Genomic DNA, 25,847 nt, shown 5'->3' with positions numbered 1-25,847 from the left:
CAACATACTGTATTAATACCACTTGTTGACTTTTTAACTTTTCATCAAAATATTGATGTATTTTATGTCAGAGTTATAATAAAAACTATTAAATAATTTTGATCATTGCTTCATATTGGATTCTGAGAGGGAGATGTCTTTTGCTTCTAAGCTGGGAAAGGGTCAACCTACAATTTGCCTTGCTTTGAAAAGCAAAAGAGTTTGTATATAATTATTCTTATGTTATTGCATCATTTGTTACATTAATGTATGTAATTATATACAAGCTCTTCCTACCTTTACTTTAATTGGTGATGACTGATAATGTTGTTTGGTTAAGTTGCTATGGAAAATTAAAAAGGAGCTAGGGGAGCTAATTTCTTCTTGTAAAGATTTAATAAAACAAAAATGTTATACACTTTCTCTAGCAAAATAGATATACCCTAATAGAGGGCTGCATTTAGATTTGGATTTACAGGGGCACTAATAGAAATAGTCTTGTGTTAAGGAGTTCAGAGGGTGTTGTTGCTTTCTTGATCTTACCTCCTTAGGCAATGTTATTTGGTTGCCATAGGAAATATAAATGCTGGAATTCTGTTACCCTGTTGACTTTTTTATGGGCCCATTTGGAATACTTAGGTTGAATTACATTTATTTTGAGAGAAATAAAAAATTAACCTCTCCCCAATTTTTTTTCTTTTTCTTCCCACAATTTTTTTTAAGGTTGATCAGTTTTGGATTTTAATTCCATCTTTAGGTCACAAAATTTAGGTTCCTAAAGAGTATATGTATTAATATAATACTGAATATTTCTTGAAAGAACTTCACTGAGCACATGGGAATCACATATTAGAACATGAAATTTTTCCTTTATAACTTTTGTTTAAAGCAGTAAAAACTTTTGGTTAACATCTATTAATAAGTGTTACATTTCTTTGAAGTTTAGCAGTACTAGCACATGATAAGTGCCTGGTGAATATTTATTAAGTGATAGGTAAGTTATATCAAGGACTACCTTGGGAAGTGGTTAGTGTCAAATGACCCTGAATTCTATAGCTAATAACTTCTTCTGGCTATACCCCCTACATTCCTTTACAGAGATGGGTGAGCATGTGCATGCTTACACACACACACACACACACACACACACACACTCACACACACACATACACACACACACACACACACATACACACATGCAACTAGGACTAATAGAGCTATTTTTTAAGTAACCAGAGAATTATTCATTGTGAGGAGGTATTATTTCAGCTTAAAAAATTAGAAACAAGAAGATTATGAGAAAATGTCAGAGTAGGTCAGAGAATTCCAAACTCTCCAGATTTCCCCAACAAACAAGACAAAATAATATCTTAGGGTGAATGTAGAGCAGTAAAAATAAACAAGAGTTGAGGCAGCGCAGTGGTCCTCCTGGGACAACTGGGAGATGATCAGAAGAAAAATTCCATTAAGGAGGTTTGGTCCCTTTGAAGAGTAAGCACCTCTAGGCTACCTCCCCTGAAACAGCAAGCAACTGGACCTGAGGCTAGCTGGGTTGAGAAGTAATCTTGGCCCCAGTAACAAGAACTTTTACTTCAGGAACAATGTTAGGACTATGCATCAGGGAAGATTAAAGGAAACTGATAAGGAATACCAGACCCAGCTGTGCTGCCAGAATGTCCCTTGGCAAGAAGGAACCAGCACATGCCTACTGGGCCTGCTGCTGGCTGTGGGCAGTTACAGGAGGGTAAGTGAACTTGGTTTCAGTTCCAGGCCAGAGGGGAAAACTGAAGGACTATCTGAGGTCAGAGGCAACATCCCCAACACCCCAGGATTAGAAGTGATTCTAATAATAAGACTAAAATAAAAAAGATGGGCAGACAAAGAAGAAAGAATCCAACCATAGGAAGTTACTGAGAATAGAGAAGACCAGGGTTCATCTTCAGAGGAGGATACTGAAGGAAAAAAGACTCTCCTGACCCAGAGAGTAAAGTTAAATGGTCAACTGCCCAAAAAGAATTTATAGAACTTTAAAAAGACTTAAAAAATCAAACAAGAGAGATTGAGGAAATTTTTTTAAAAAATAAGAACAAAACAAGAAAAATAATAAGACTGTGAAAATAGAGTCAGCCAGTTAGAAAAGGAGATTAAGAATCTTAAAGAAGAAAATGCCTCCTTGAAAATTAATATTGGGGGATTCAAAGAGCCAAGATGTCAGAGTGATCAGTAATTGCTGTCTCCCTTCCCTTCTTGACCTTGACCAGTGCAGAAATTATTTCCCTAGAAAAAACCTGGAACAGTGGGAACAGCAGAAGGGGTAAACAGACTCTCAGCACAGGAGGCTGGAAAGATTGCTAAGGAGGGTTCCTCTTGCTATGGCCAAAGGTGACCAGTGCAGGATCAGAGCTGTCCTAGACAGTCCCACCTCAACAAACTGGGTGAAGATCCTGAACCCCAGCAGGGTGAAGCCAGCAACTGCTAACACCAGGACTGCAGATGTACCTCAGCACCCCAGTGGAATTGGGAAGATATTAGTACAGAAAGCTGAGCTTGTCTACGTTCTAGGTCAGCAAAAGAACCTCTAGTATCCAGACCACCCCTCCTTGACACGTAATGAGCTACCTCGAGTGTAACTGCAGGGACACCCAAAAAAGACCTAACTGGCTATTGCTTTCAAACACCAGCCAGCTCAGCATCAGGTAGGCTGCAGCTTTAATTTCTAGCTGAAAGAACTAGAGACTAAGACATAAAAAGCCTCTAGTTTTAGGTACAAGAACTGTGGGACAGAGCTCCCTGTGCCACAGATGCCGAGATCTACCTTAAAAGCCAGGAAAAGGTTTATTATGAGTAAAAAGCAAAGCAGAAAAGAAAAGACCATAGAATCTTTTTATGGGGACAAGAACCAAAACGCAAATACCAAAGAGGTCAGCATTGATATTTGTACTCCCATCTGAAACTTCAGAAGGGAATATGAACTGGTCAGAAGAACAAAGAGCCTTCTTGGAACAGCTCTGGAATGATTTTAAAACCCAAATTAGAGAAATAGAAGAAAAATGGACCAATAATTTTAAACATATGAAAAAGGATTTCACTGAAGAGAACAGCTCCTTTAAAAGGAAAATTGGACAAACGGAAAAGGAAATATAAAACCGAACTGGTGAAAATAACTCCTTAAAAGGAACAGTTGGATAAATGGGAAAGGAGATGCAAAAGTTAACAGAAGAAAACAATTTGATAGAAATTGGAATTGGGCAAGAAGAAGTTAATGACTTTATGAGACATCAAGACTTAATCAAACAGAATCTAAAGAATGAAAAGACAGAAGAAAATGTAAAATATTTAATTAGAAAAACAACTGACCAGGAAAATAGATCCAGGAGAGAAAATCTAAGCATTACTGGGCTACCAGAAAGCCATGATGAAAAAAAAAGCCTGGACAATATCATCCAAGAAATCATCAAGGAAAATTGGCCAGAAGTCCTACATCCAGAGGGCAAAACAGTCATTAAAAGAATCCACTGTTCACCTCCTGAAAGGGACCCCAAACTAAAAAACACCAAGGAATATCATTTCCAAATTCCAGAACTATCAAGTGAAGGAGAAAATACTGCAGGCAGCCAGAGAGAAACAGTTCAAATATTGAGGAGTTAGGGTCCAGATCACACAGGACCTTGTAGCTTCTACATTAAAAGAATGAAGGAATTGGAATATGGTATTCTGTAAGACAAAGGAGCTGGAACTACACCCAAGGATTAATTACCCATCAAAGTTGAGCATAATATTTCAGGCAAGGAGATGGACATTCAATGAAATAAGGGATTTGGAGACCTTCCTGTTGAAAAGACCAGTACTCAACAGAAAATTTGATCTTTAAGCACAGGTCTCAAGAGAGGCATAAAAAGGTAAACGGAGAAAAAAAAAAAACAAACAACTTGTTCCATAATATGGGCAAACGGTTTACATATCTGTAATGGAAGATAATACTTGTTAATCTTGAGAATTGTATATTTATTATGAAATGTAAAAGGGATATACATAGAGGGAGTGGGTATAAAGTAAATGATGTGATAACAAATGTGATTTAAGGGTGTGAAGGGATTGTAAAGGAAGATGTGAAAAGGAGGAGGCAGAAAAAAAATAAATTCCATCACAGGAAGAGGGACAAAAATATATTACAGTAGAGGAAAAGAGGGGAGGGAGATGAATATTGTTTGAGAGGTACTCTAATCTGATTGGATTCAAGGAGGGTACAACAAACTCAGTTAAGTATAGAAATACAGCTAGGTCTATCAGCATTAGGAGGGGAAGGGGAAAAGAAAAAGAGGGTGGCTAAAAGGGAAGGAAGAAGTAGTAAGGGTAAAGGGGATTAAAAGGGAGGGGGTCTGAAAGAAGGGAGAGAAGACTGAGGGAGGCTGTGGTCGAAAATTAAAATGCTATTGGAGAGGGGAAGGGAGAAGGGAGAACTAAAAGCTTAAACAAGGGGAAAAGGGATGGAGGGGAAGACAAAAATAGTAATCATAACTGTGAATGTGAATAGGGTGAACTCTCCCATAAAACGGAGATGGGTAACAGAATGGATTAAAAACCACAATCCAACAATATGTTGCTTACAAGATAAACATTTGAAAAGGGGAGATGCACATAGGGTAATGATAAAAGGCTGGAGCAGAATTTATTGCGCTTCAACTGATGTAAAAAAAGCAGGGGTAGCAATCCTAATCTCAGACAAAGCAAAAGCAGAAATAAATCTAATCAAAAGAGATAAGGAAGGAAACTATATCCTGCTAAAAGGTACCATAGACAATGAAGCAATCTCGTTACTAAGCATGTATGCCCCAAGTGGTTTAGCAACCAGATTCTTGGAGGAGAAGTTAAGGGAGTTACAGGAACAAATAGACAGCAAAACTATACTAATGGGAGACCTCAACCTCCCCCTCTCTGAACTTGATAAATCTAACCTTAAAATAAACAAGAAGTTAAGGAGGTGAATAGGACTCTAGATAAGGTAGATATGGTAGATCTGTGGAGAAAATTAAATGGGGATAGAAAGGAATACACATTTTCTCAGCGGTACCTGGCACATATACAAAAATTGACCATGTACTAGGCCAGAAAAACCTCACAATTCAGTGCCAAAAGGCAGAGATAGTCAATGCATCCTTCTCAGATCATAATGCAATAAAACTTGTATGTAATCAAAGACCATGGAAACATAAACCAAAAACTAATTGGAAACTAAACAGTCTAATCCTAAAAAATGAGTGGGTTAAGCAACAAATTGTAGAAACAATCAGCAAGTTCATTCAAGAGAATGACAATAATGAGACAATCAACCAAATTTTATGGAATACTACAAAAGCAGTTGTTAGGGGAAGTTTTATATCTTTGAGTGCCTACATGAATAAAATAAAGAGGAGATCAATAAACTGGGCATGCAGCTGAAAAACCTCGAAAAAGAACAAATTGAAAATCCCCAAGTAAATACCAAATTAGAAATACTGAAAACCAAAGGAGAGATTAATAAAATTAAAATTAAGAAAACTACTGAACTAATAAATAAAACTAGGAGTTGGTTTTATGAAAAAAAAACAATAAAATTGATAAACCTTTGGTCAATTTGATTAAAAAAAGAAAGAAGAAAACAAAATTACCAACATCAAAAATGAAAAGGGTGAATCCACCTCCAGTGAGGAGGAAATTAAAGCAATAATAAGAAATTACTTTGCTCAACTGTATGCCCATAAATTCGACAATCTAAATGAGGTGAATGATTATTTTAAAAGATACAAAATGCCCAGATTAACAGAAGAGGAAATTGAATACTTAAATAATCCCATCTCAGAAAAAGAAAATTGAACAAGTCATCAATGTACTCCCTAGGAAAAAAAATCTCCAGGACCAGATGGATTCACAAGTGAATTCTATCAAACATTTAAAGAACAGTTAATTCAAATACTATATAGACTATTTGGGAAAATTGGGAAAGAAGGAATCCTCCCAGATTCTTTTTATGACACAAATATGGTTTTGATACCTAAACCAGAAAGAGACAAAACAGAGAAAGAAAGTTATAGACCATTTTCTCTAATGAATATAAATGCAAAAATTTCAAATAAGATTTTAGCAAAAAGAATACAGCAACTAATCATGAGAATAGTGCATTATGATCATATAGAATTTATACCAGGAATGCAGGGATGGTACATTATTAGGAAAACTATTAACATTATTGATCATATCAACAGCAAAACTAACAGAAATCATGTGATTATCTCAGTAGATGCTGAAAAAGCTTTTGACAAAATACAGCATCCATTCATATTAAAAGCACTGGAGAACATAGGAATAAATGGAACTTTCCATAAAATGATAAGCAGCATCTATCTAAAATCTTCAGCAAGCATTATATGCAATGAGGATAAGCTAGATCTCCAGTAAGATCAGGGATGAAACAAGGATTTCTATTATCACCACTCTTACTCAATATGGTACTAGAAATATTAGCTGTAGCAATTAGAGAAATAAATTGAAGGAATTAGAATGGGCAAAGAAAAAATTAAGTTATAACTCTTTGCAGATGATATGATATGATATACTTAGAGAATCCCAGAGATTCAAGGAAAAAACTACCTGAAATAATAAAGAACTTTGGCAAAGTTGTGGATTACAAAATAAACCCACATAGATCTTCCACATTTCTATATACTACTAACAAAGCCCATCAGCAAGAGATGAAGACATCCCATTTAGAGTTACGGTAGACACTGTAAAATATTTGGGAGTCTACCTGCCAAAACAAAACCAGGGACTGTATGAACACAATTCCAAAACACTTTTCACACAAATAATGTCAGGTCTAAGTGGGTAGAAAAACATCAGTTGCTCGTGAGAGGGCTGAGCCAATATAATAAAAATGACAATTCTACCTAAAATAATTTACTTATTCAGTACCATAACAATCAAACTATCAGATAATTATTTTGTAGAGGTAGAAAAAATAATATCGGAATTCATTTGGAAGAACAAAAGGTCCAGAATATCAAGGAAACTACTGAAAAGAAATGCTAGGGAAGGTGGCCTAGCTCTATGAAATCTCAAATTGTGTTATAAAGCAACAGTTATCAAAACTACTTGGTACTGGCTAAGAAACATAAGGGTAGAACAGTGGAATCCTTTAGGTACCCAAGGCACAGTCGTGAATGAATGTAGCAATCTGCTGTTTGATAAACCCATGAACCCCAGCTTCTGGAATAAGAACTCATAGTTCGACAAAAATTGCTGGGAAAACTGGATAACAGTATGGCAGAGACTAGGCATAGACCAATACCTGACACCATGCACAAGAATAAAGTCCAGATGATCCAGGTATAAAGACTGATACTATAAACAAATTGATGGAGCAAGGAATAGTGTATTTATCAGATTTATGGAGAAGGGAAGAATTAATGACTAAACAGGAGATCGAAAACATTATGAAGTGTAAAATGAATAATTTTGATTACATTAAACTGAAAAGCTTTTGCACAACCAAACCCAATGCAACCAAGATCAGGAGGGAAGCAAAAAACTGGGAAAGAATTTTTGCAACTAGTGTCGGGTAAAGTCTGATAAAGAATACAAGTCATTCCCCAGTTGATGAATGTTCAAAGGATATGAACTGGCATTTTCCAGAGGAAGAAATCAAAGCTATCTATAGTTATATGAAAAAATGCTCTAAATCGCTATTGATTAGAGAGATGCAAATCAAAGCAATTCTGAGGTACCACAACACACCTATCAGATTCGGTAACATGACAAAACAGAATGATAAATGATGAAGAAGATGTAGGAGATTTGGAACACTAATTCATTGTTGGTGAAACTGTGAGCTGATCCAGCCATTCTGGAGAGCAATTTGGAACTATGCCTAAAAGGCTACAAAAATATACATACCCTTTGACCCTGCAATATTGCTTCTAGGACTGTATCCCCAAGACATTGTAAAAATGGGAAAGGATTGCACATGTACAAAAATGTTTATAGCAGCACCCTTTGTAGTGGCCAAAACCTGCAAATCAAGGGGATGCCTATCAATTGGGGAATGGCTGAATAAATTATACTATATGAGTGTAATGGAATACTATTGTGGTGTAAGAAATGATGAACAGGAGAACTTCAGAGACGTCTGCAAAGACTTACATGAACTGATGCTGAGTGAAAGGAGCAGAGTCAGGAGAACTTTATACGCTGCAATAACCACAGTGTGTGAGGATTTTTTTCTGGTAGACTTAGAACTTCATTGCAATGCAAGGACTTAAAAAATTCCCAATGGTCTCTTGAGGCAAAATGCCTTCCACACTCAGAGAAAGAACTATGGAATTCGATCGCGGAATGTAGCACATCATTTTCTTTTGTATTATGTTTTGATCTGTGTTATGATTTCTCCCATTCATTTTATGCAATATGAATAAGGTGAAAATGTATTTAATAGGAATATATGTATAGAACCTATATAAAATTGTATGCCAACTCAGGGAAGGAGGGGGAAAATTTTAAGTTATATGGAAGTGATTGTAGAACACTGAAAATGAATGTAAAGGAAAATTAATGTTGGGCCAGAGGGAGCCAGCAAAGTTATACCAAGAATTAATAAAACAAACTATATAGAATAAAAAAAATAGAACAGTGTGAAACATCCCATAAGAAAAACAACTGATTTCGCAAACAAATCAAGAAAACATAAGAGTAATTAGACTATCTGAAAGCTGTGATAAAAAAAAAAATCTTGATACATTGACATAAGGCATGATTAGTGAAAGCTGTACTGAAACATTAAAACAAGAGGGGAACATAGAAATAGAAAAAAAAAACACTAATCACTTCCAGAAAGGTATTGTATGAGGAAACCTATAAGAATATCATAGTTAAGGTAGACACTATAAAATACTTAGGAGTTTACCTGCCAAAACAAACCCAGGGATTATATGAACACAATTACAAGACACTTTTTGCACAAATAAAGTCAGATTTAAGTAAGTGGAAAAACATCAGTTGCTCATGGGTAGGGCCGTGCTAATATAATAAAAATGACAATTCTACCTAAATTAATTTACTTATTTAGTGCCATACCAATTAAACTATCAGATAATTACTTTCTAGAGCTGGATAAAATAATATCAAAATTCATTTGGAAGAACAAAAGGTCCAGAATATCAAAAGGACTAATGAAAAGAAATGCTTGGGAAGGTGGCCTAGCGCTACCAGACCTCAGATTGTACTATAAAGCAGCAATTATCAAAACCACTTGGTATTGGCTAAGAAACAGAGAGGTAGACAAGTGGAATAGACTTGGCACTCAAGACACAGTAGGCAAGGAATACAGCAACCTCCTGTTTGATAAACCCAAGGACCCCAGCTTCTGGGATAAGAACTCACTGTTTGACAAAAATTGCTGGGAAAACTGGATAACAGTGTGGCGGAAATTAGGCATAGACCCATACCTGACACCGTACACAAGAATAAAGTCCAAATGGGTACATGATTTAGGTATAAAGATTGATACCATGAATAAACTGGAGAAGCAAGGAATAGTGTATTTATCAGATCTGTGGAGAAGGGAAGAATTTTGTACTAAAGAAGAGATAGAAAGCATTATGAAATGCAAAATGGATAATTTTGATTACATTAAACTGAAAAGTTTTTGCACAACCAAACCCAATGCAACCAAAATTCGGAGGGATGTAGTAAATTGGGAAAGAATTTTTACGGCTAAGCTCAGGGATAAAGGCCTCATTTCTAGAATATGTAGAGAACTGACTCAAATGTATAATCATACAAGTCATTCCCCAATTGATAAATGGTCAAAGGATATGAACAGGCAGTTTTCAGAAGAAGAAATTAAAGATATCTATAATCATATGAAAAAATGCTCTAAATCACTTTTGGTTAGAGAGATGCAAATCAAAACAACTTTGAGGCACCACATCACACCTATAAGATTGGCAAACATGAGAGAACAAGAAAATGATAAATGCTGGAGAGGATGTGGGAGAGTTGGAACACTAATTCATTGTTGGTGGAGCTGCGAGTGCATCCAACCATTCTGGAGAGCAATTTGGAACTATGCCCAAAGGGCTACAAAAATGTGCATACCCTTTGACCCAGCAATATCACTACTAGGACTATATCCCCAAGAGATCATAAAAATGGGAAAGGGTCCCACATGTACAAAAATATTTATAGCAGCACTCTCTGTAGTTGCCAAAAACTGGAAGTCAAGGGAATGCCCATCAATTGGGGAATGGTTGAATAAATTATGGTATATGAATGTAATGGAGTACTATTGCACCATAAGAAATGATGAACAAGAAGACTTCAGAGAGGCCTGGAAGGACCTATATGATCTGATGCTGAGTGAAAGGAGCAGAACCAGGAGAACTTTGTGCACAGCAACAACCACAGTGTGCGACAGTTTTTTCTGGTAGACTTGGAATTTCGTAATAATGCAAGAACTTATTAAAAAAAATAAAATCCCAGTGGTGGATTTCTAAGGCAAAATGCCTTCCACACTCAGAGAAAGAAATATGGAAGTCATTTGCAGAATGAAGCAGATCATGTTTGTGTGTATGTGTGTTTTTGTGTATCATGTTTTGATTTGTTGTATGATTTCTTCCATTTATTTTAGTTCGACTACATAACATGACTATAGTGAAAATGTACTCAATAGGAAAGTATATGTAGAACCTATACAGAACTGTATGCGGTCGTGGGGGGGAGGGGGGTAGTGGGGGGTAGGTGTGGGGGGGATAAAATCTTAATTTTATGGCAGCGATTGTAAACCATTAAAAAAAAAGAAGAAAAAAAGAATATCATAGTTACATTCCCAAATTCCCAGGGGTCAAGAAAAAAATGTTTTGAGAAACAAGAAAAATTTAAATTTAATTTTAATATGGTAGTGCCACAATTAGAATCACAGAAGCACTACCAGTGGTGACACTGAAAGACTGCAGGGCTTGGAACACTCTATATTGAAGAACAAAAAAAAAAACAAAACTGGGATTGGGGCTGAAAATATCAAAATTAAACTTAATCCTGAAATAGACATTTAATGCATTGCCAGTCTTTCAGAGTTTTGTTAAAAACAACACAATTGAACTTAACAGAAGATTTGACATAGAAGAGCTTATATTTGACATATCAGTCATATATATTTAACATATAAGGTACATATCAAAGACTAATTACAAGGGAATCAGTAAGCACAGACTGTTTACTTCTTATATGAGGAAATATAAAAAATGTCTTAAGATTGTTATTAGTAATTAGGTAGTTCAAAAGAAAGATTGACGTACACCTGAGTATGATAGGATTCTGAAAAGAAACCATCTAGGAAAAGGTAAAAAGAGTAATTATTTTATACAAGAATTGACACAGAGGAATTAGATGGGGAAAGAGGGCTGGTAGTTCTGTAACCCACTCTTATCAGAAATGGGTTTAAGAAGGAACAATACATATATGTTTTGAAGGGTATAAAAGTCTTCTAAATTCAGAAGCAAAGAAAAGAATAAGGAAATGGGGGAGAGGATAGGGAAGGAATTTTTAGAGGAGAGGATAAAGGAATAGGATAAGGGGAATGTAGATGGGTGTTTAATAGGAATGGGAGGACAAGGGAAGAATCTTTGTAGAGGGTGTAGATTAAGTAATAGGAGGGCAAGGTTGCTGTTAGAAGTAAAGTAGAGGAGTCAGGAGGGATAGAGAATAAGAGATACACAAACAAAAAAAAGGAGTAAAATTTATTAGGGGAGAAATGGATAGTAACCATGATCTGAGATAAAGTAAAAGCTAAAATAGATTTAATCAAAAAAGAAATGTAAAGAAACAGCACTATATGTCAACCATATTAATCAATAATGTTTTAGACTGTGCAAGTAGATAGTATGAGGTTAGACTATTGGTGTGGTGTAGGAAATGAGTACTTGATGGACTTAGAAAAATGTAGAAAGACTTGGACTTCTGAAGGAAAAGGTTATCCACCCTCAAAGAAACAAAGAACAAATGAGTATAGTATAGTCTTGCTCAGAAATACATGAATGTATATGTCTATACATGAATATGAGTATAGTTTTTTTACGTGTATGTATGTGTATATTACATGTTACATGTATGTGTATATTTGTATATATGTATATGTGTACATACATATATATATATAAATATATTTGCTCTTAATTATAGCCTTCTTGGGGGAGGGAGGAAAGAAGGGGGAAAAGAATAAAGTAAAAAATGCGAAGAGAACAAAAGAAAATTTACAAGGAAGCAAAGAAAAGATGGACAGCTCTGAACACAGCAACATAGTATTTATTACATAAGCTTTCTTGAAATGGAAAGTTCTGGTATATTTTGAATCCTCTCATGTTTTGCTATGCATGTAGCAAAGCTTTTTTCTTATTTTGCATTTGTTTTAATATTTAAGTTTATAATATTTTTTCTTTCGTGTATTTAAATTTCAATATTTAAATTTAAAATGAAAAAAAGTTGGAAAAAATTAGAGACAACAAAACATTACGGCATAAGTTTAATGCTTCTTGCGCATCCTAGTCCTTTAGATATATAATGTCAGTTGTTATGTCCCCAGTAAGTTTTTTCTTCTCTAGAATCAGTTCTTTTATGATTGGATTTGTAATGCTCTTCCCGTTCTATTTTCCCTGCTCTAGATGTACTATAAAAACTAATAGTATTCTTTCTAAAATGCGACACAGTTCTCCAGTCCAGGATGGAATTATCTCTTTCATTATCATTTAGATAACTTTCATCCTATTTTAATACAGCCTTAGATTACATTGACATTTATTACACCCTGTAAGACACCAAGTATATTTACATACAGATTTTTAGTCATCCTTCTCTTGTTCTCTAGTTATAGGGTTAATTGAGAGGCCCTGTAGGTAGTGGAAAGAATTTAGGATTTGGAATTAGAGTAAATGGGTTCATGTCTTGACTCTGTAGTTTCCTTGTCTGTACAATGAGAGTTTAGACTAAATGATCACCCAGGTCTCTTCTAACCTTAAATCTTTGATCCTATGGGCCCATGATTTTTAAACCTATTTTTGGTGTTCCTCTTATAGTTTGTCATATTTCAGTATCGAAATTTTAGACCTGTCATTCATAGATGCCTGAGCTGGTGTTCTAGATCTGGAAGCTGTATTTTCTTTTCTTTTTTATGTTTTTATCCTGTTTTCATCTATCTGTCTGTCTCTCTATTTCTCTGTCTGCTTATGTTTAAGGTCTTTGAGTTTTCTTTTACCTGTAATCTTTGGTAATTTCAGTCTGTCTCTCTCCCCTTCCCCCCCAATTTTCCTCTTGAGGAAAATTTTCCACAGTTTTCCCTCACTTTCTGTGTCCCCTCTCAGGGTGATTTCTTTCAGGATTGGATATCACAATGTCTTAGCCTCTTCTCACAGTGTGTCTCACCAGCCTAGATCCCCAAGGGACTTTTAGGTGATAACAGGCACCCTGTCCCTCACCTCCCAACCCCGTATTATTCCATCCCTCTCCTTTTTCACAGTTCTGTAGCTCAGCAGCAGCAGTTCAGAACTTTACAATGCTGATGCTACAGGGTTGTCTACCATGTTGGGGCTGTCTACCATGATGCTGCCTGTCTGTTCTGCCACCCTTTCCCCTTCTGCTTCTGAAGGGCTACAGCAGTCCCAACAAACTTCTGTAGCCTAGAGCTAGGGTTTTCATAGCACTGGGAAGCAAGAGTGGGACCTGGGGTGTGGGAGTTTTGTTGCAAGCCCTTATGTTGGGTGTTTGAGTCTGCTAGTAAAACCTCTCTGCTGGTAGTATGGGAGGTGGGGGAGGGGTATTAAGTTTAGGGAGATGTGAATTCCTTTTTTTTTTTTTTAACCTTCTTTTGAATTCTGGGTCTCCTGGATGATAGAGACAGCTGAAGTTGCTTTATCTTTGATGCATAATTTCTGTTTTGGAGAGGTTTGAGAGCTTGTGAGGATCAGAGAAAATGCCTGGTCTTCCATCTTGTTGGTCCTATGACCTTGATGTTCTACTACCTGACCTTTCAATATTCCCTAATAATCTAATACTTTTTAAGCTTAGGTGTGTTAAACATGTAAGATCACTGTATTTATAGTTTTTTCTAAATCTTGGTTTATTAAGTGTACATACACACACATATGCATATAAATCCTTTATTTATTCAGGGAAATGATGACGTGACTTGCAGCTGACTTTGATTTCAGTGAGGGAGGGCTATGTAAGGTCACCAGCCTCACTTTCTCCTCCAGAGCTATCTGGGTCCAATGGCTAGATATTTCTCTGAATGACTGGAGATGGTCCAGAAAGTAATGGGAGACCCTGGTCCTTTTAGGCTAAGGCCTTTTCAGGTATTCACTTTGAGTGAGGTTATACCCATTCAGTGAATAAGTCTCTTTAAGAAGTGAGTGAAGGGATGGCCACTTTGATTAGGAAAAAAAGAAAAATCAAGCTGGGAGGGCAAAATCCTCAGGATTGCTGTTCCAAAGACAAACAAGTTACCATTGACATTCACTTGAATCCGAGAGGGACCAAAATACAGCCATTAAGTGTAGCTTGGGCAGGAGCCTATTGTGGTCCAATCTATGAGCTTCATAATGAATTGAGTTTAAGGTTTTGTGAAAGAAGGAAGGAAGGAAAGAAGGAAGAAAAAGAAGGAAAGAAAGAAAGAGAAAGAAATGTAGCTAGTATACCCCAAGTTAACTGGACAGCTTCTGGCCCTCAAAATTTACCTTCCTTCAGAGAGAAACCTGTGAGTAGACCAAGCTGCCTGAATGGGGACTTAGGCAGTTGGATAACTCAGCTTGACCTCTTCTTGTCCCTGTCCCTCTCCTCCTCTCCAAAGTTTTTACTTTGGTAAATGGTTTTTACACCATTTCCATGCATTCTCTGTGTTGTTGATATTTTTTTTTAATGGTACAGTAAAATTTAGTTATCTTCCTGTACCGCAGTTTATCTAGTTATTCATTCAACTGATGGTTATCTTCTTCATTTCCAGTTCTTTAGTACTTATCTTTGGTGCATAATTTCTGTTTTGGAAAGGTTTGAGAGACTGTGGGAATTGGAGAAAATTTTTGCATCTATGAGACCTTTCTTTTCTTTCCTTGGGATATATGTATAAGAAAAGTAATTTTGACCATACGTAATTTATACATTGTGCACTAACTTTAGAATCTACCTTTTTGTACGATAAAACCCTACTGTAATGTGTAACATGGATATTTTAAAGAAATTTTAAGTGAATCTTTTAATAAAGTTATTGACAACATATTTTAGTTTCTTCAGAGCCTTGTATTGCGCTGGTATGAGCACTGTATTTGGAGTCAAAGGACCAGAGTTCAAGTCTGCTGCCACTCCTGTGACCTGTTAAATAAGCTGGGAGGGAACTGACCTTATTTGCATATTTTTCACTCTAAGTCCATCGTCTTATGATGCATATGCACTGATGATAATCAAAAACCCGTACAGTATTTCAGATCTAAAACATATGGAGATTATTCCTTTACTTTTTTTTTGATAATAGTCACAACATAATAATGTTTTCAAGTATCTAAATACATATTTGTTTTGTGTCCAAAGCAGGGTTGATGTCTGTGAACTTTATAAAATTTTTTTTCTGTAAATATCTTTCAATATAATTGGTTTCTTTTATAAAACTACATATTCAAAAACATCATTCTGAGAAGGGGCCCATAGGCCTCCGACTGCCAGAGGAGATCCATGACAAAAAATGTTAAGTATCTTCACTCTGAAGATTCCTTTGAAGGAGTTACTAAGAAAGAAGACATAAATATTTGAATTTTAGTATACAAATGTTGTTATCATATGGAAAATATTAGTGATTACTAATATGTTCTTTTAGTAGGGCTAAATTTGTCCTGCTCAGATGATGGCATTGTATTTTTATTTCACAGCCAAGTGAGCTGGAACAATTACCACCCATCCGTGTTGTTGTTTTTTTTTTCCTTGTGGGTATTTTACAAATCACTTATTGAAGTGTGAATTAACAAAACACATAGAAACATTACAATAAAAATTCCATTCTGTTGAAACTGTATTAATTTGAGTGCAGCATTCATGGAAACCAAAAATAGTTATTTTAATTGTCTCTGGAGATTTATGGGATGGATACATGTGGAAAAGACAAGTTGGACTTTTCTGTTTTGGCTTGGTTATATGTCACTATTCATATCAATTTTCTGCCGTAATTTATTCATAAAATTTAATCACATACAGATTTCTCTTTGCTCGCAACTCAAAATTAATGTGAATTCCATTTCAAACTAACTCCTATAAAAAGTTTCTGAAAGTCTGGTTTATATATATTTTTAAAGTGCTATATGAGGATGATTTGCTTGGCTTTAAGTTTTTGGAGACGTACTTTTTTCTCTCATCAGATTGTTAAGTTTTGGGTAATAGTGACAATGATGGTATCATATCATATCTCACTTTGATGCTGTTCCCTGAAGTAATGGGTAACTGTCTGCATACTTCATTTTTGCAACATTTAGTATCATATTTCTGTGAAAAGAAAAGAGACCCTGAAATTCATCTAATTTAACAATCAAAAAATAACTCCCATGGCAAAATGTGTTTCTCATGACTTTTCATTTTATGCCCTTTAGCATTTTGGGAACCCTAAATTACAATTATAAATAGGGAATAGAAGTATGATTTCATTGGTATAACGGGCACCTGCTGAAACTTTTCTTGATTGATGCAAGTTGGCATCATCTCATCTTAAAGAAGCACTGAGAGTTTAGTGACTTGCCCCAAATGACAAAGCCTGTGTCTGTCAAAGGTGGAACTTGAACCTAGTTCTTCCTTACGTCAAGGACAGCTTTTTATCTTCTATGCCACACTGCCTTTTGTAATTAATGTTAATTTAAACATGCACCCAAAACATGGAAAGAGGAGTATCTACTCTCTGATTACTTATACGAGGATTCTATAGAAATAACTTGTGGGATCAGTGCTTTTCTGACTTACTTGTTTGATTTTTTTGAACCTTACAAGGAAGTTGTGCAGAATAACTTGCATTGAGTGTATTTTAGATGGTATTAGGTATTTCACAGTTTATTGGTGCAGACTCTGAGATCACTACTGTTTAAGATAGTGCCCATTTTTAATAGCTGGAGGGACAAGTTGGCTGAAATTGGCTACTTCATCACTTGTGGGTACCAGCTTGTGGGTATCAATCAACTCTACATTAGGCCAAATTCATGGACTAGCAGCAGTTATCTACCACTTTGTGCTTTTTCCCATTTTCTTGGTCACATGTAAATAGGTACCCTTCTCAATATTTCAAGTGTTCCTTAATTCCTTAGATGAAAGTCTCTTCTGTCAGATATTTAACTTAAGTGTAGTACCAGTTACTTTTTTTTAATCGCTTTTAATGCTACACTTAGGATAAGCAAAAGCATCTCCTATCTGTCTGCCTATCTATTGGCATATATTTAACAGGAACACCCATGAAGAGAAGAATTTGGGGGCATTTTTAGGTATTTCTCTTACCCTACTTTCCCATGAGTTAGTCTTTCATGTCTTGATTTATCTTGATCAGCCTAGTAACTTGCTCCATATTTTTCCAAAGATGCAAAGCAGTTTCAGCTAAAAATACACATATCAAAATCTTCCAAAAATTGTGGCCTCAGCTCAAAAATGCTGATCAATTTTGAAAAACTAAATCAACTCCGGCCATGAAACATAGGGAAGAACCTTTTGTGGTGAGGACATATTTCCAAAAATTTACCACAGCCCTGTTCTTAGCTGGGGTTTGTGCTGATGTTGCCAGACAACTGAGGAATAGATGCAAAAAGCAGGAAGCATTATTGAATTGAATTCCAGCGCCAATTTGAGAAAAGCAAATTAAAATGTAAAATAATATTTTTTCCACTCTTGAGTGCTCAACATAAAACTTCAAAATACATGACTGCTGAAGAAGTTACAGAAAAGCCTAATCCTGCCAGGAAGTTAAAGACTATTGTCTTTTTCTTTTAAAATTAAAAAATTTACATTAATCCTGGTGAAGACGAAATTGCTTACTGTCATCACAGATAGTTACAAGTTGTAAATCAAAATATGTTTATACTCTTGTAAGTAAATTAGAAATATTTTGTTTTACTGTATTCTGTTGTTTTCTAGGTACCACTTGAAAAATGGATGATGATGATTTTGGTGGCTTTGAGGTATGTAATATTCTTGATTTTATTACTTGGAGATATATATGTATATACACATATATATATATTAAACCAATATAGCTTTTATCTATAGGTAGATTTATTTTATTAATGTATTATTTAGCATTTTAAGTTAGTTCATTTTTTGATTATTTATGTTTAGTTTTGGAATATGAGGCCAAAGTCAAAGAAAATTCATTCTAAAAAAAAAAAAAATCCAAACCAAACAATTCTTTGCAACAACTAACCAATTAATTATCATTCAACATTTTGTCTTTCACGTAGGAAAGGCTTAGGCAGAGCTATAATTAAGTGCTATCAGTGGATCAATTATAAAATAGCTTTCTGAGAAATTGTTAGCAGATGGTTTTATTGGGCTACATCTCCATTAGGAAATACTTGTGAGATGACAAATAGGTGTTGAAGATCCTGCCACATGTTTGTATGGTTTATACCTGCAATGAGATATTTTAGTATATTAAATACAAGGCCTTTTTGTGGTTTAAAGAACTAATTAGTGTGCTTGTGTTGTTAGGTTATTTTCAGGTTTTGGTTTGATGTTCTGTAAATGGAAAGTATTAGCTGAGGAGGCAGTTTTTCCCTTAATGTTTTTCATTGTGTTTTCATTTTTTGAAATATTTTATAACTCACTTATTTTTATGATGCCAGTGTAGTCTTGGAGAAAATTTCTTGATTAGGATATAGAACACCTGAATTTTAGTCCAGGTACCATCAGTGAATAAACTATGTGCTTTTTCTGCAAACTCATGAACTTAGGAATTTTGGTTAAAAAGGGAATTTACAAAATAGGGAGTATAATTTCCAGGATTGATTTGTGAAATAAGATAGTATTCATGAAGTGCTCTGAATACTTTGAAAGGAAGATGTAAGGTATTATTATAGTAATAATAAAAAATTTTCCTATAGCAACTATCAAGTTGTAGATATGAAAAACTTTGAACTATCTTATATGTTGCTCTTCATTCATTAATAATATTGTTAATACATTTGGAAACCTGACTTATTCATCAAATTTTTGTCTTCAAATTCTGAATCTTACTGAATACAACAAAGCTAGTCTGACATAGAAAAATAAAGACAAACCCTCAATGTTGTGTTTCTTTGAGTGATTTATTTATTTTTTAAATTAAAATGAAATGAAACTTTTCAAATGATCAATTCTTTCCATTTTGAGGAAATAAATTATGTTTAAAATATCATCCCATATGATTTATTATTTGGAAGTTGTCATTTATTTGAAGGTTTGGTCCCAGAATTGTGTTCTTTTATTGAAACTATGCTTGCTATATTATATCAACAGAAAAACAAATTGGTTAGTTCTTTTCTTGAGCAAACCATTTCCAATTCCATATTTTACTCCAGTGGTCTCCAAACGTTTTCTCTTGTAAGTCCCATCGATACAAAATGTTTGAGGACACCTTCAGTGTATATACATTATTTAGTTGTAAATTGTATTTGTCCTACTGAAGTAACATGTTATATACATTATGAAACATACTTGAAATAAATTTTAAAAAATAAATATTTAAAAAGTAATTTTGATTTTATTTATTGGTGGCACAAATATCTTTTGCTGTTACTCAAATCATTAATGACATTTTTCCCAAGTACAAATGATTTAATATGCCTTTTGAAAATTTTGATTTAATTCTTTATAATTCATCATTGATTAGTCATCCATTAAAGTTCATTTCTAAGTTCACTTTATTTTAATGCTTGGTTTTTATAACTATTGTATTCAGTTCAATAGTTCATGTTTTAGATTGGAATGAGATAAGAGAGTTGTGAAACATCTAAAAGTTAATAAAAGGAAGTTTATTCAGTCATTACAAGGGAAGGATATTAAACAAGAATATATTGGTTCAGTTGAGCATAGCCCCCTGCTTCTATGTTGCCAATGCTGGTCTGATAATCAGAAGCTTAAGAGAACTGCTAACACCTTGTGACCTGACTTTTTTCTACTCAGACTATTTGGATGTAATCAATAATTGCTTGATGTGTAGTTTCACGAGCCATTTAAGTCATGAGGACAGTTTCATGTTTATTTAAAGAAAACCAACCTAGCATTCATGGTGCCTGCAGGGCCTTAGGTTGTGCTCTTGCTAAACCTGTTCCGTAGTGGCCAGGTTTCTTCTAGATAGCTTTCTACTACTTAACAGGCTTTTGTATGGTTACAGCATAACTCTGATCTTGTGATCTCCCTGGTACAGGCAGCACTAGAGAAGGAAAAGAAAGACTAAAATAGAAAGGTCATGCCTAGAATCCCCCTCCCCTCTTTAAAACAAAACAAATATAACAGCCTCCTGAAGGAATGCCATAATATATGAAGAGAACAAAGACCTGAAATTCCAGCCTTGTCTGCACTCTTCAGGACTGAGTCTCAGATCTTCATGATCTAGTGATGCCATGTCTTTTTTAGTTTTCATTGATTCTCCTGATGCAAAGTGGTAATGGGCAGAAATAGACCATGAACATTGAGATTACAGTACAAATGACACTTTATGCGTAGTCTCCAATCAGCATCATGAGACTGAGCCATTTTCATTAAGACACCCAAGGGGTGAATTACCCTCTTGAATGTATCCTGTCTCAGGACCTAGATCAGTACTGAGACTTGTCCTGTATCACCAGTCATTTAGCATCAAAAAGTTTTTGCCACGATTTACCTAAAAATGATCTGCATTCCTACTGACCTTTAAAAAGTGGAACAGTTACTAGAGACTTGGTCAAGGCAGCTAGCCCTTAGGAGTGACACTGGCAGAGTTTATCAAATTACAGGAAGGGTTTCTTATTCTCTACTCCCCATGACAACATGCAGTGGTTGAGGGTCTGGTTGCCGGTGGAAAAAGTTATCAAGAGGAGTTGAAAGAGAGGGAATTAGCCCTGGAATACAGATAAGAGGTAAGCAGAGATTCTGAGCCTGGTGAGGAATAGTATGTGCATACAAGAAGAGAAAGTACCTCAGGTTCCTGCATCACCAGGGCTGTGAGTTGTTTTGGGCACAAGTGTTCCCAAAGAATGCACCTCTCAACAAGTGTGTACCTGTAATTCCTATTGGTACTGTATTTTGGTGAGAGTATGCTTCAGGTTTATGCATAGATTGTTTTTTTTTTTTTTTACTATGGTTCATGATCTGCCATTTCAGGAAATACCTTTGCTTTTATTTAATTGTGCTAACTTGATGATGATTGGAAGCAAGCCAATTGTGGAGCATTATGAATTTTAGTTTTAGAAGTACATACATACAGTGTCCCTTAATCCTGGCAGACATCTCTTAGGTAAACCAGCCTACAATTTAGGAGGCAGTCCTAGAGCTGCTACATTATTTTTATATATCCTCTTCTCTATTATGCACTTTCCTTACCTGCATCCATATATTCATATATTGGGGCGGGGGGGGGGGGGGCGGAAACTGGTTGTGAACACTGAGGAATAATCAGTTTCTATCTTGTTTATAACAGTGATAGACCCCAGCAGGGCCAAATGGGCAAATACCTCTATGTGAACTCTTATGGTATAATTTTTTGCAGTTTTATAACTTTCATCTCACCAATATTAAAAACAATACCATTATTGTTCCTTATTTCCCTAACACCCATTCGTTGCCACTGGAAATAGAAAACTTGATTTTGTATCTTTTTTAGGACTCCTGCCCTATTACAAAAACTAATAGGCCCAATTTTCTAAGCAAGTAAAAGTCATTAGAAAAAGTAGAAGAAGGAGATGGGAGTAGGGAAAAGAGGAGCCCTTAATGATCAAGGGAAGGGCAATACCAGGAAAAACAAAACAAAACAAGGCCTTCACACTTCATTCATGTGCAGAACTTTGTTTTTCTTTTTTCAAATGTAAAATTAAGGGAATTTGAAGATGTTCTCTGCCCCTTAATAGGCCCATGTGACCTGCTTTGAGTTTTGACCCAGCCCACAATTTAAGTCATATGGAACCCATGATGGAAGGAGCTTTCTGAGTTGGTGAAGCAGGAAGAATGTAGCAGGAAGAGAGAGTGGAGTGGAGCTGAGAGAGAGAGAGAGAGAGAGAGAGAGAGAGAGAGAGAGAGAGAGAGAGAGAGAGAGAGGCAGAGCAGAGCAGAGCAGAACAGTTAGTGTGAGTGAGAGAGGGCATGATTTTGCCTGAAAGCTTGTTTGTAGGGAGGCCTGATGGAGGGAAGATGTGGGGATGGCTGTACTCCCTGCACTGATACTGTGTATAGATTTTCATGTTACCATGATGGATTTGGCTTTCTGGTATTTGAATAAATATCTTGGTTTCATCCTCGAGGAAGAGAGTTTATATTTTGAGAATTTACCCTGGAAATATACATGCATATCTATAGCACCTGCTGTGGGTATCACATTGGTGCTACACCACATGAGACATATCTCCTTAGGACCTTGCCATTATAAACCAACCTTATGTTTATGCTTCTTGGACAAATCAGTCAAATCAAATTTGACTTAATAAACATTTACTAAATACCTATTATGTACAGGCATTCTGCTAAGAATGCAAAGAAAGGCAAAAACCAGTTCTTGCTCTCAAAGAGCTCACAGTCAAATGGAGGAAGAGAACATGCAAAGATCTACTTACAAACAAGATGTGGACATGATACATTGCAGATAATTCCAGAGCATTAAGGTGCTTTAGGAAAGCTTTTTGCAGAAGGTAAGATTGTAATTGAGATCTGGAGGTAGTTAGGGAGACTAAAATGAGGAGGTTGACCATATCAGGCATGGGGAGACAGTGAATGAAATGCCTTGAGACTGGAGATGGAGTATCTTGTGTGAGAGACAGCAGAGGCCAGTGTCACTTTATCATGTGGAGGGGAATAAGATTAAAGAGGACTGGAAAGGCATTAAAGAGCCAAACTATTAAGGGCTTAAAAAGTCATTAGTAGGAAACTATTAGAGTTTATTGAATGTGGGGGGGTGGGGACAAATGAGAAGGACGTGGTAAGATCTGTGCTTTAGGAAGTTCATCCTGTGGAGGATGAACTGGAGTGGGTGGTGCGGTGAAGTGACTGATATCTCCTCCAGACTTACTAAAAGCATTGGAAAAAGAAAGTTCCTGGATATCTTCTTATGTAATTTTGAAATATAGATGCAGCATAATTTTGTGGATAGAGCAGGCATAGGGAACTTGTGGCCTTGAGGTCACCAGTGGCCCTCTGTATCCTCAAGTGTGGCGCTTTGACTGAATCCAGGCATCAAAGAACAAATCCCCTTAATAAAAGGCCACACAGGTTCCTCACCCCTGGGGTAGAGTGGTGAACATGAAGTCAAGTTCAAATCACAGTTCAAATCATGTCTCTGACTCTTATTATCTGTATAACATTAGTCAAATTACTTTTTACCTCTTTATTTTTTATGTTATACTCCTTTATTTTATATATAGAATTTATTTTTTGTATTTTTGTTATTTTCCCCCAATTACACTTCAAGAAATTTTTAGCATTCATTATTACAAGATTTTGAGTTTCAGATTTTTCTTTCTTCCTCCATACCTTCCCCTCTTTGTAAAATGGTAAGCAGTTTGATATACATTATACATATGATGTCATATAGAACATATTTCTATGTTAGTCACAATTGTCACACAAGAAACAGATCAAAAGGAAAACAAACACACACACAATGAAATAAGTTAAGAAAACGTATGCTCTGGTCTGCATTCTGAGTCTGTCATTTCTTTAACTGAATGTGGATAGCATTGTACTTCATGAGTCTTTTGTACTTGTCTTAGATTATTGAGTTGCTGAGAAGAGCTGAATCATTCATAGTTGATCATCATACAGTGTTGCAGATACTGTGTACAGTGTTTTCCTAGTTTTGCTCATTTCACTTTGTATCAGTTCATACAAGTCTTCCTAGGTTTTTCTGAAATCTGCCTCTTCATCATTTCTTATTGTACAATGGTATTCATTCATATACTATAGCTTCCTCGGTCATTTCCGAGTTGATGGATATCCCCTCAAATTTCCGATTATTTGCCACCACCAAAAGGTCAATGGGAAGCACCTATCATGCTGAGCTGGAAGAAGAGCACAGTCCAACATGGACCTGAGAAGGCTGCTGGGGAACTGAATATCTGACCTGTGGTGGTTTCCAGACTTCAAGACCCCAAAATGCTGAGGACAAATTGAAAGGTCAGTGGAAAAAACCTGTCAGACTTCTGTGAGAGTAGAGTGGTCTGACCCTGATCCTAGGGTGGTAGAGGGGGTGGAAGAGTCCAACAGTCATAGCAGCAGCATGGGCAGAGGCTTCAGCTGTTTCTGGAGCTCTAGGCTTACAGATTGTAGGGGGATCAAGGTGCTCGCATAACTCCCCCTTCCTGCTGCCCCCCCCCCCCATACACTGAAAGCAGACAACTACCTTGATAAAAAGCTCAAAAGTCAAAACTGGGGAAATGAGTCAAACCAGAAAAAGAATCAGACTATAGAATCTTACTTTGGTGACAAGGAAGACCAAAATATATAATCAAAAGAAGATAACAAATTCAATCTCCTACATCCAAAACGTCCAAGGAAAATAAGAATTGGTCTCAGGTCATGGAAGTGCAGAAAAAAGATTTTGAAAATCAAGTAGGAGAAGCAGAGCAAAAACTGGGAAGAGAAATGAGATTGATGCAAGAAAATCATGAAAAAACAATTTAGCTCCTTGCTAAAGGGGAACCAAAAATGCTGAAGAAAATAACACCTTAAAAAGTAGACTAACCCAAATGGCAAAGGAGGAGATCCAAAAAGCCAGTGAAGAGAAGAATGCCTTAAAAAGCAGGATTGGCTAGATGGAAAAGGAGATCCCAAAGCTCACTGAAGAAAGTAATTCCTTAAAGATTAGAATGGAGCAGATGGAAGCTAATGATTTTATGAAAAATCAAGAAATTAAATAAAACCTAAGGAATAAAAAAATAGCAGATGACATGAAATATCTCATTGGAAAAACAACCAACCTGAAAAATAGATCTAGTAAAGACAATTTAAAAATTATGGGACTGCCTGAAAATCATGATAAAAAAAAAAGAGCCTAGACATCATCTTTCAAGAAATTATCACGGAAAACTGCTCTGATATTCCAGTACAAGAGGGTAAAATAGATATTGAAAGAATCCGCCAGTTGCCTCTTGAAAGAAATCCCCAAAGTAAAACTCCTAGGAATATTGTAGCCAAATTCCAGAGCTCTCAATTCAAGGAGAAAATATTGCAGGCAACCAGAAAGAAGCAATTCAAGTATTGCGGAAGCATAATTAGAATAACACAGGATCTAGCAGCTTCTACATTAAGGGATCAGAGGGCTTGGAATATGATAATCCAGAGGTGAAACAAGCTAAGATTAAAACCAAGAATCACCTACCCAACAAAACTAAGTATGATACTTCAGAGGAAAAAATTGTCATTCAGTGAAATAGAGGACTTTCAGGAATTCTTGATGAAAAGACCAGAGCTGAATAGAAAATTTAACTTTCAAACACAAGAATCAAGAGAAACATGGAAAGGTAAACAGGCAAAAGAAATCATAAATGACTTACTAAAGTTGAACTGTTTATATTCCTACATGGAAAGGTAATATTTGTAACTCTTGAGACTTCTCTCAGTATTTGAGTAGTTGGAGGGATTATATACATATAGACAGAGGGCACAGGGTTAGT

General features: G+C 35.8%; 1 protein-coding gene across 15 annotated transcripts in view; it reads left to right on the top strand.

Moving 5' to 3' along the window:
* CCDC91 (coiled-coil domain containing 91) overlaps nt 1–25,847 on the top strand; it is a 580,237-nt gene that overhangs the window by 86,389 nt on the left and 468,001 nt on the right. For 13 of the 15 annotated variants that reach the window (XM_072654437.1, XM_072654435.1, XM_072654445.1 and 10 more), the window contains one exon: nt 18,148–18,191. In XM_072654437.1, the coding sequence (XP_072510538.1) occupies nt 18,162–18,191 (30 nt within the window). In that variant the 5' untranslated portion in view covers nt 18,148–18,161. Of the gene's footprint in view, nt 1–18,147; nt 18,192–24,205; nt 24,349–25,847 lie in introns of all 15 variants that reach the window. The other 2 variants (XM_072654444.1, XM_072654443.1) reach the window with 1 other exon arrangement.

This window comes from Notamacropus eugenii, chromosome 3 (assembly GCF_028372415.1).
Source record: "Notamacropus eugenii isolate mMacEug1 chromosome 3, mMacEug1.pri_v2, whole genome shotgun sequence".
In the NCBI taxonomy this organism is placed as follows: Eukaryota; Metazoa; Chordata; class Mammalia; order Diprotodontia; family Macropodidae; genus Notamacropus; species Notamacropus eugenii.
This window is presented reverse-complemented; position numbering and strand designations above follow the sequence as displayed.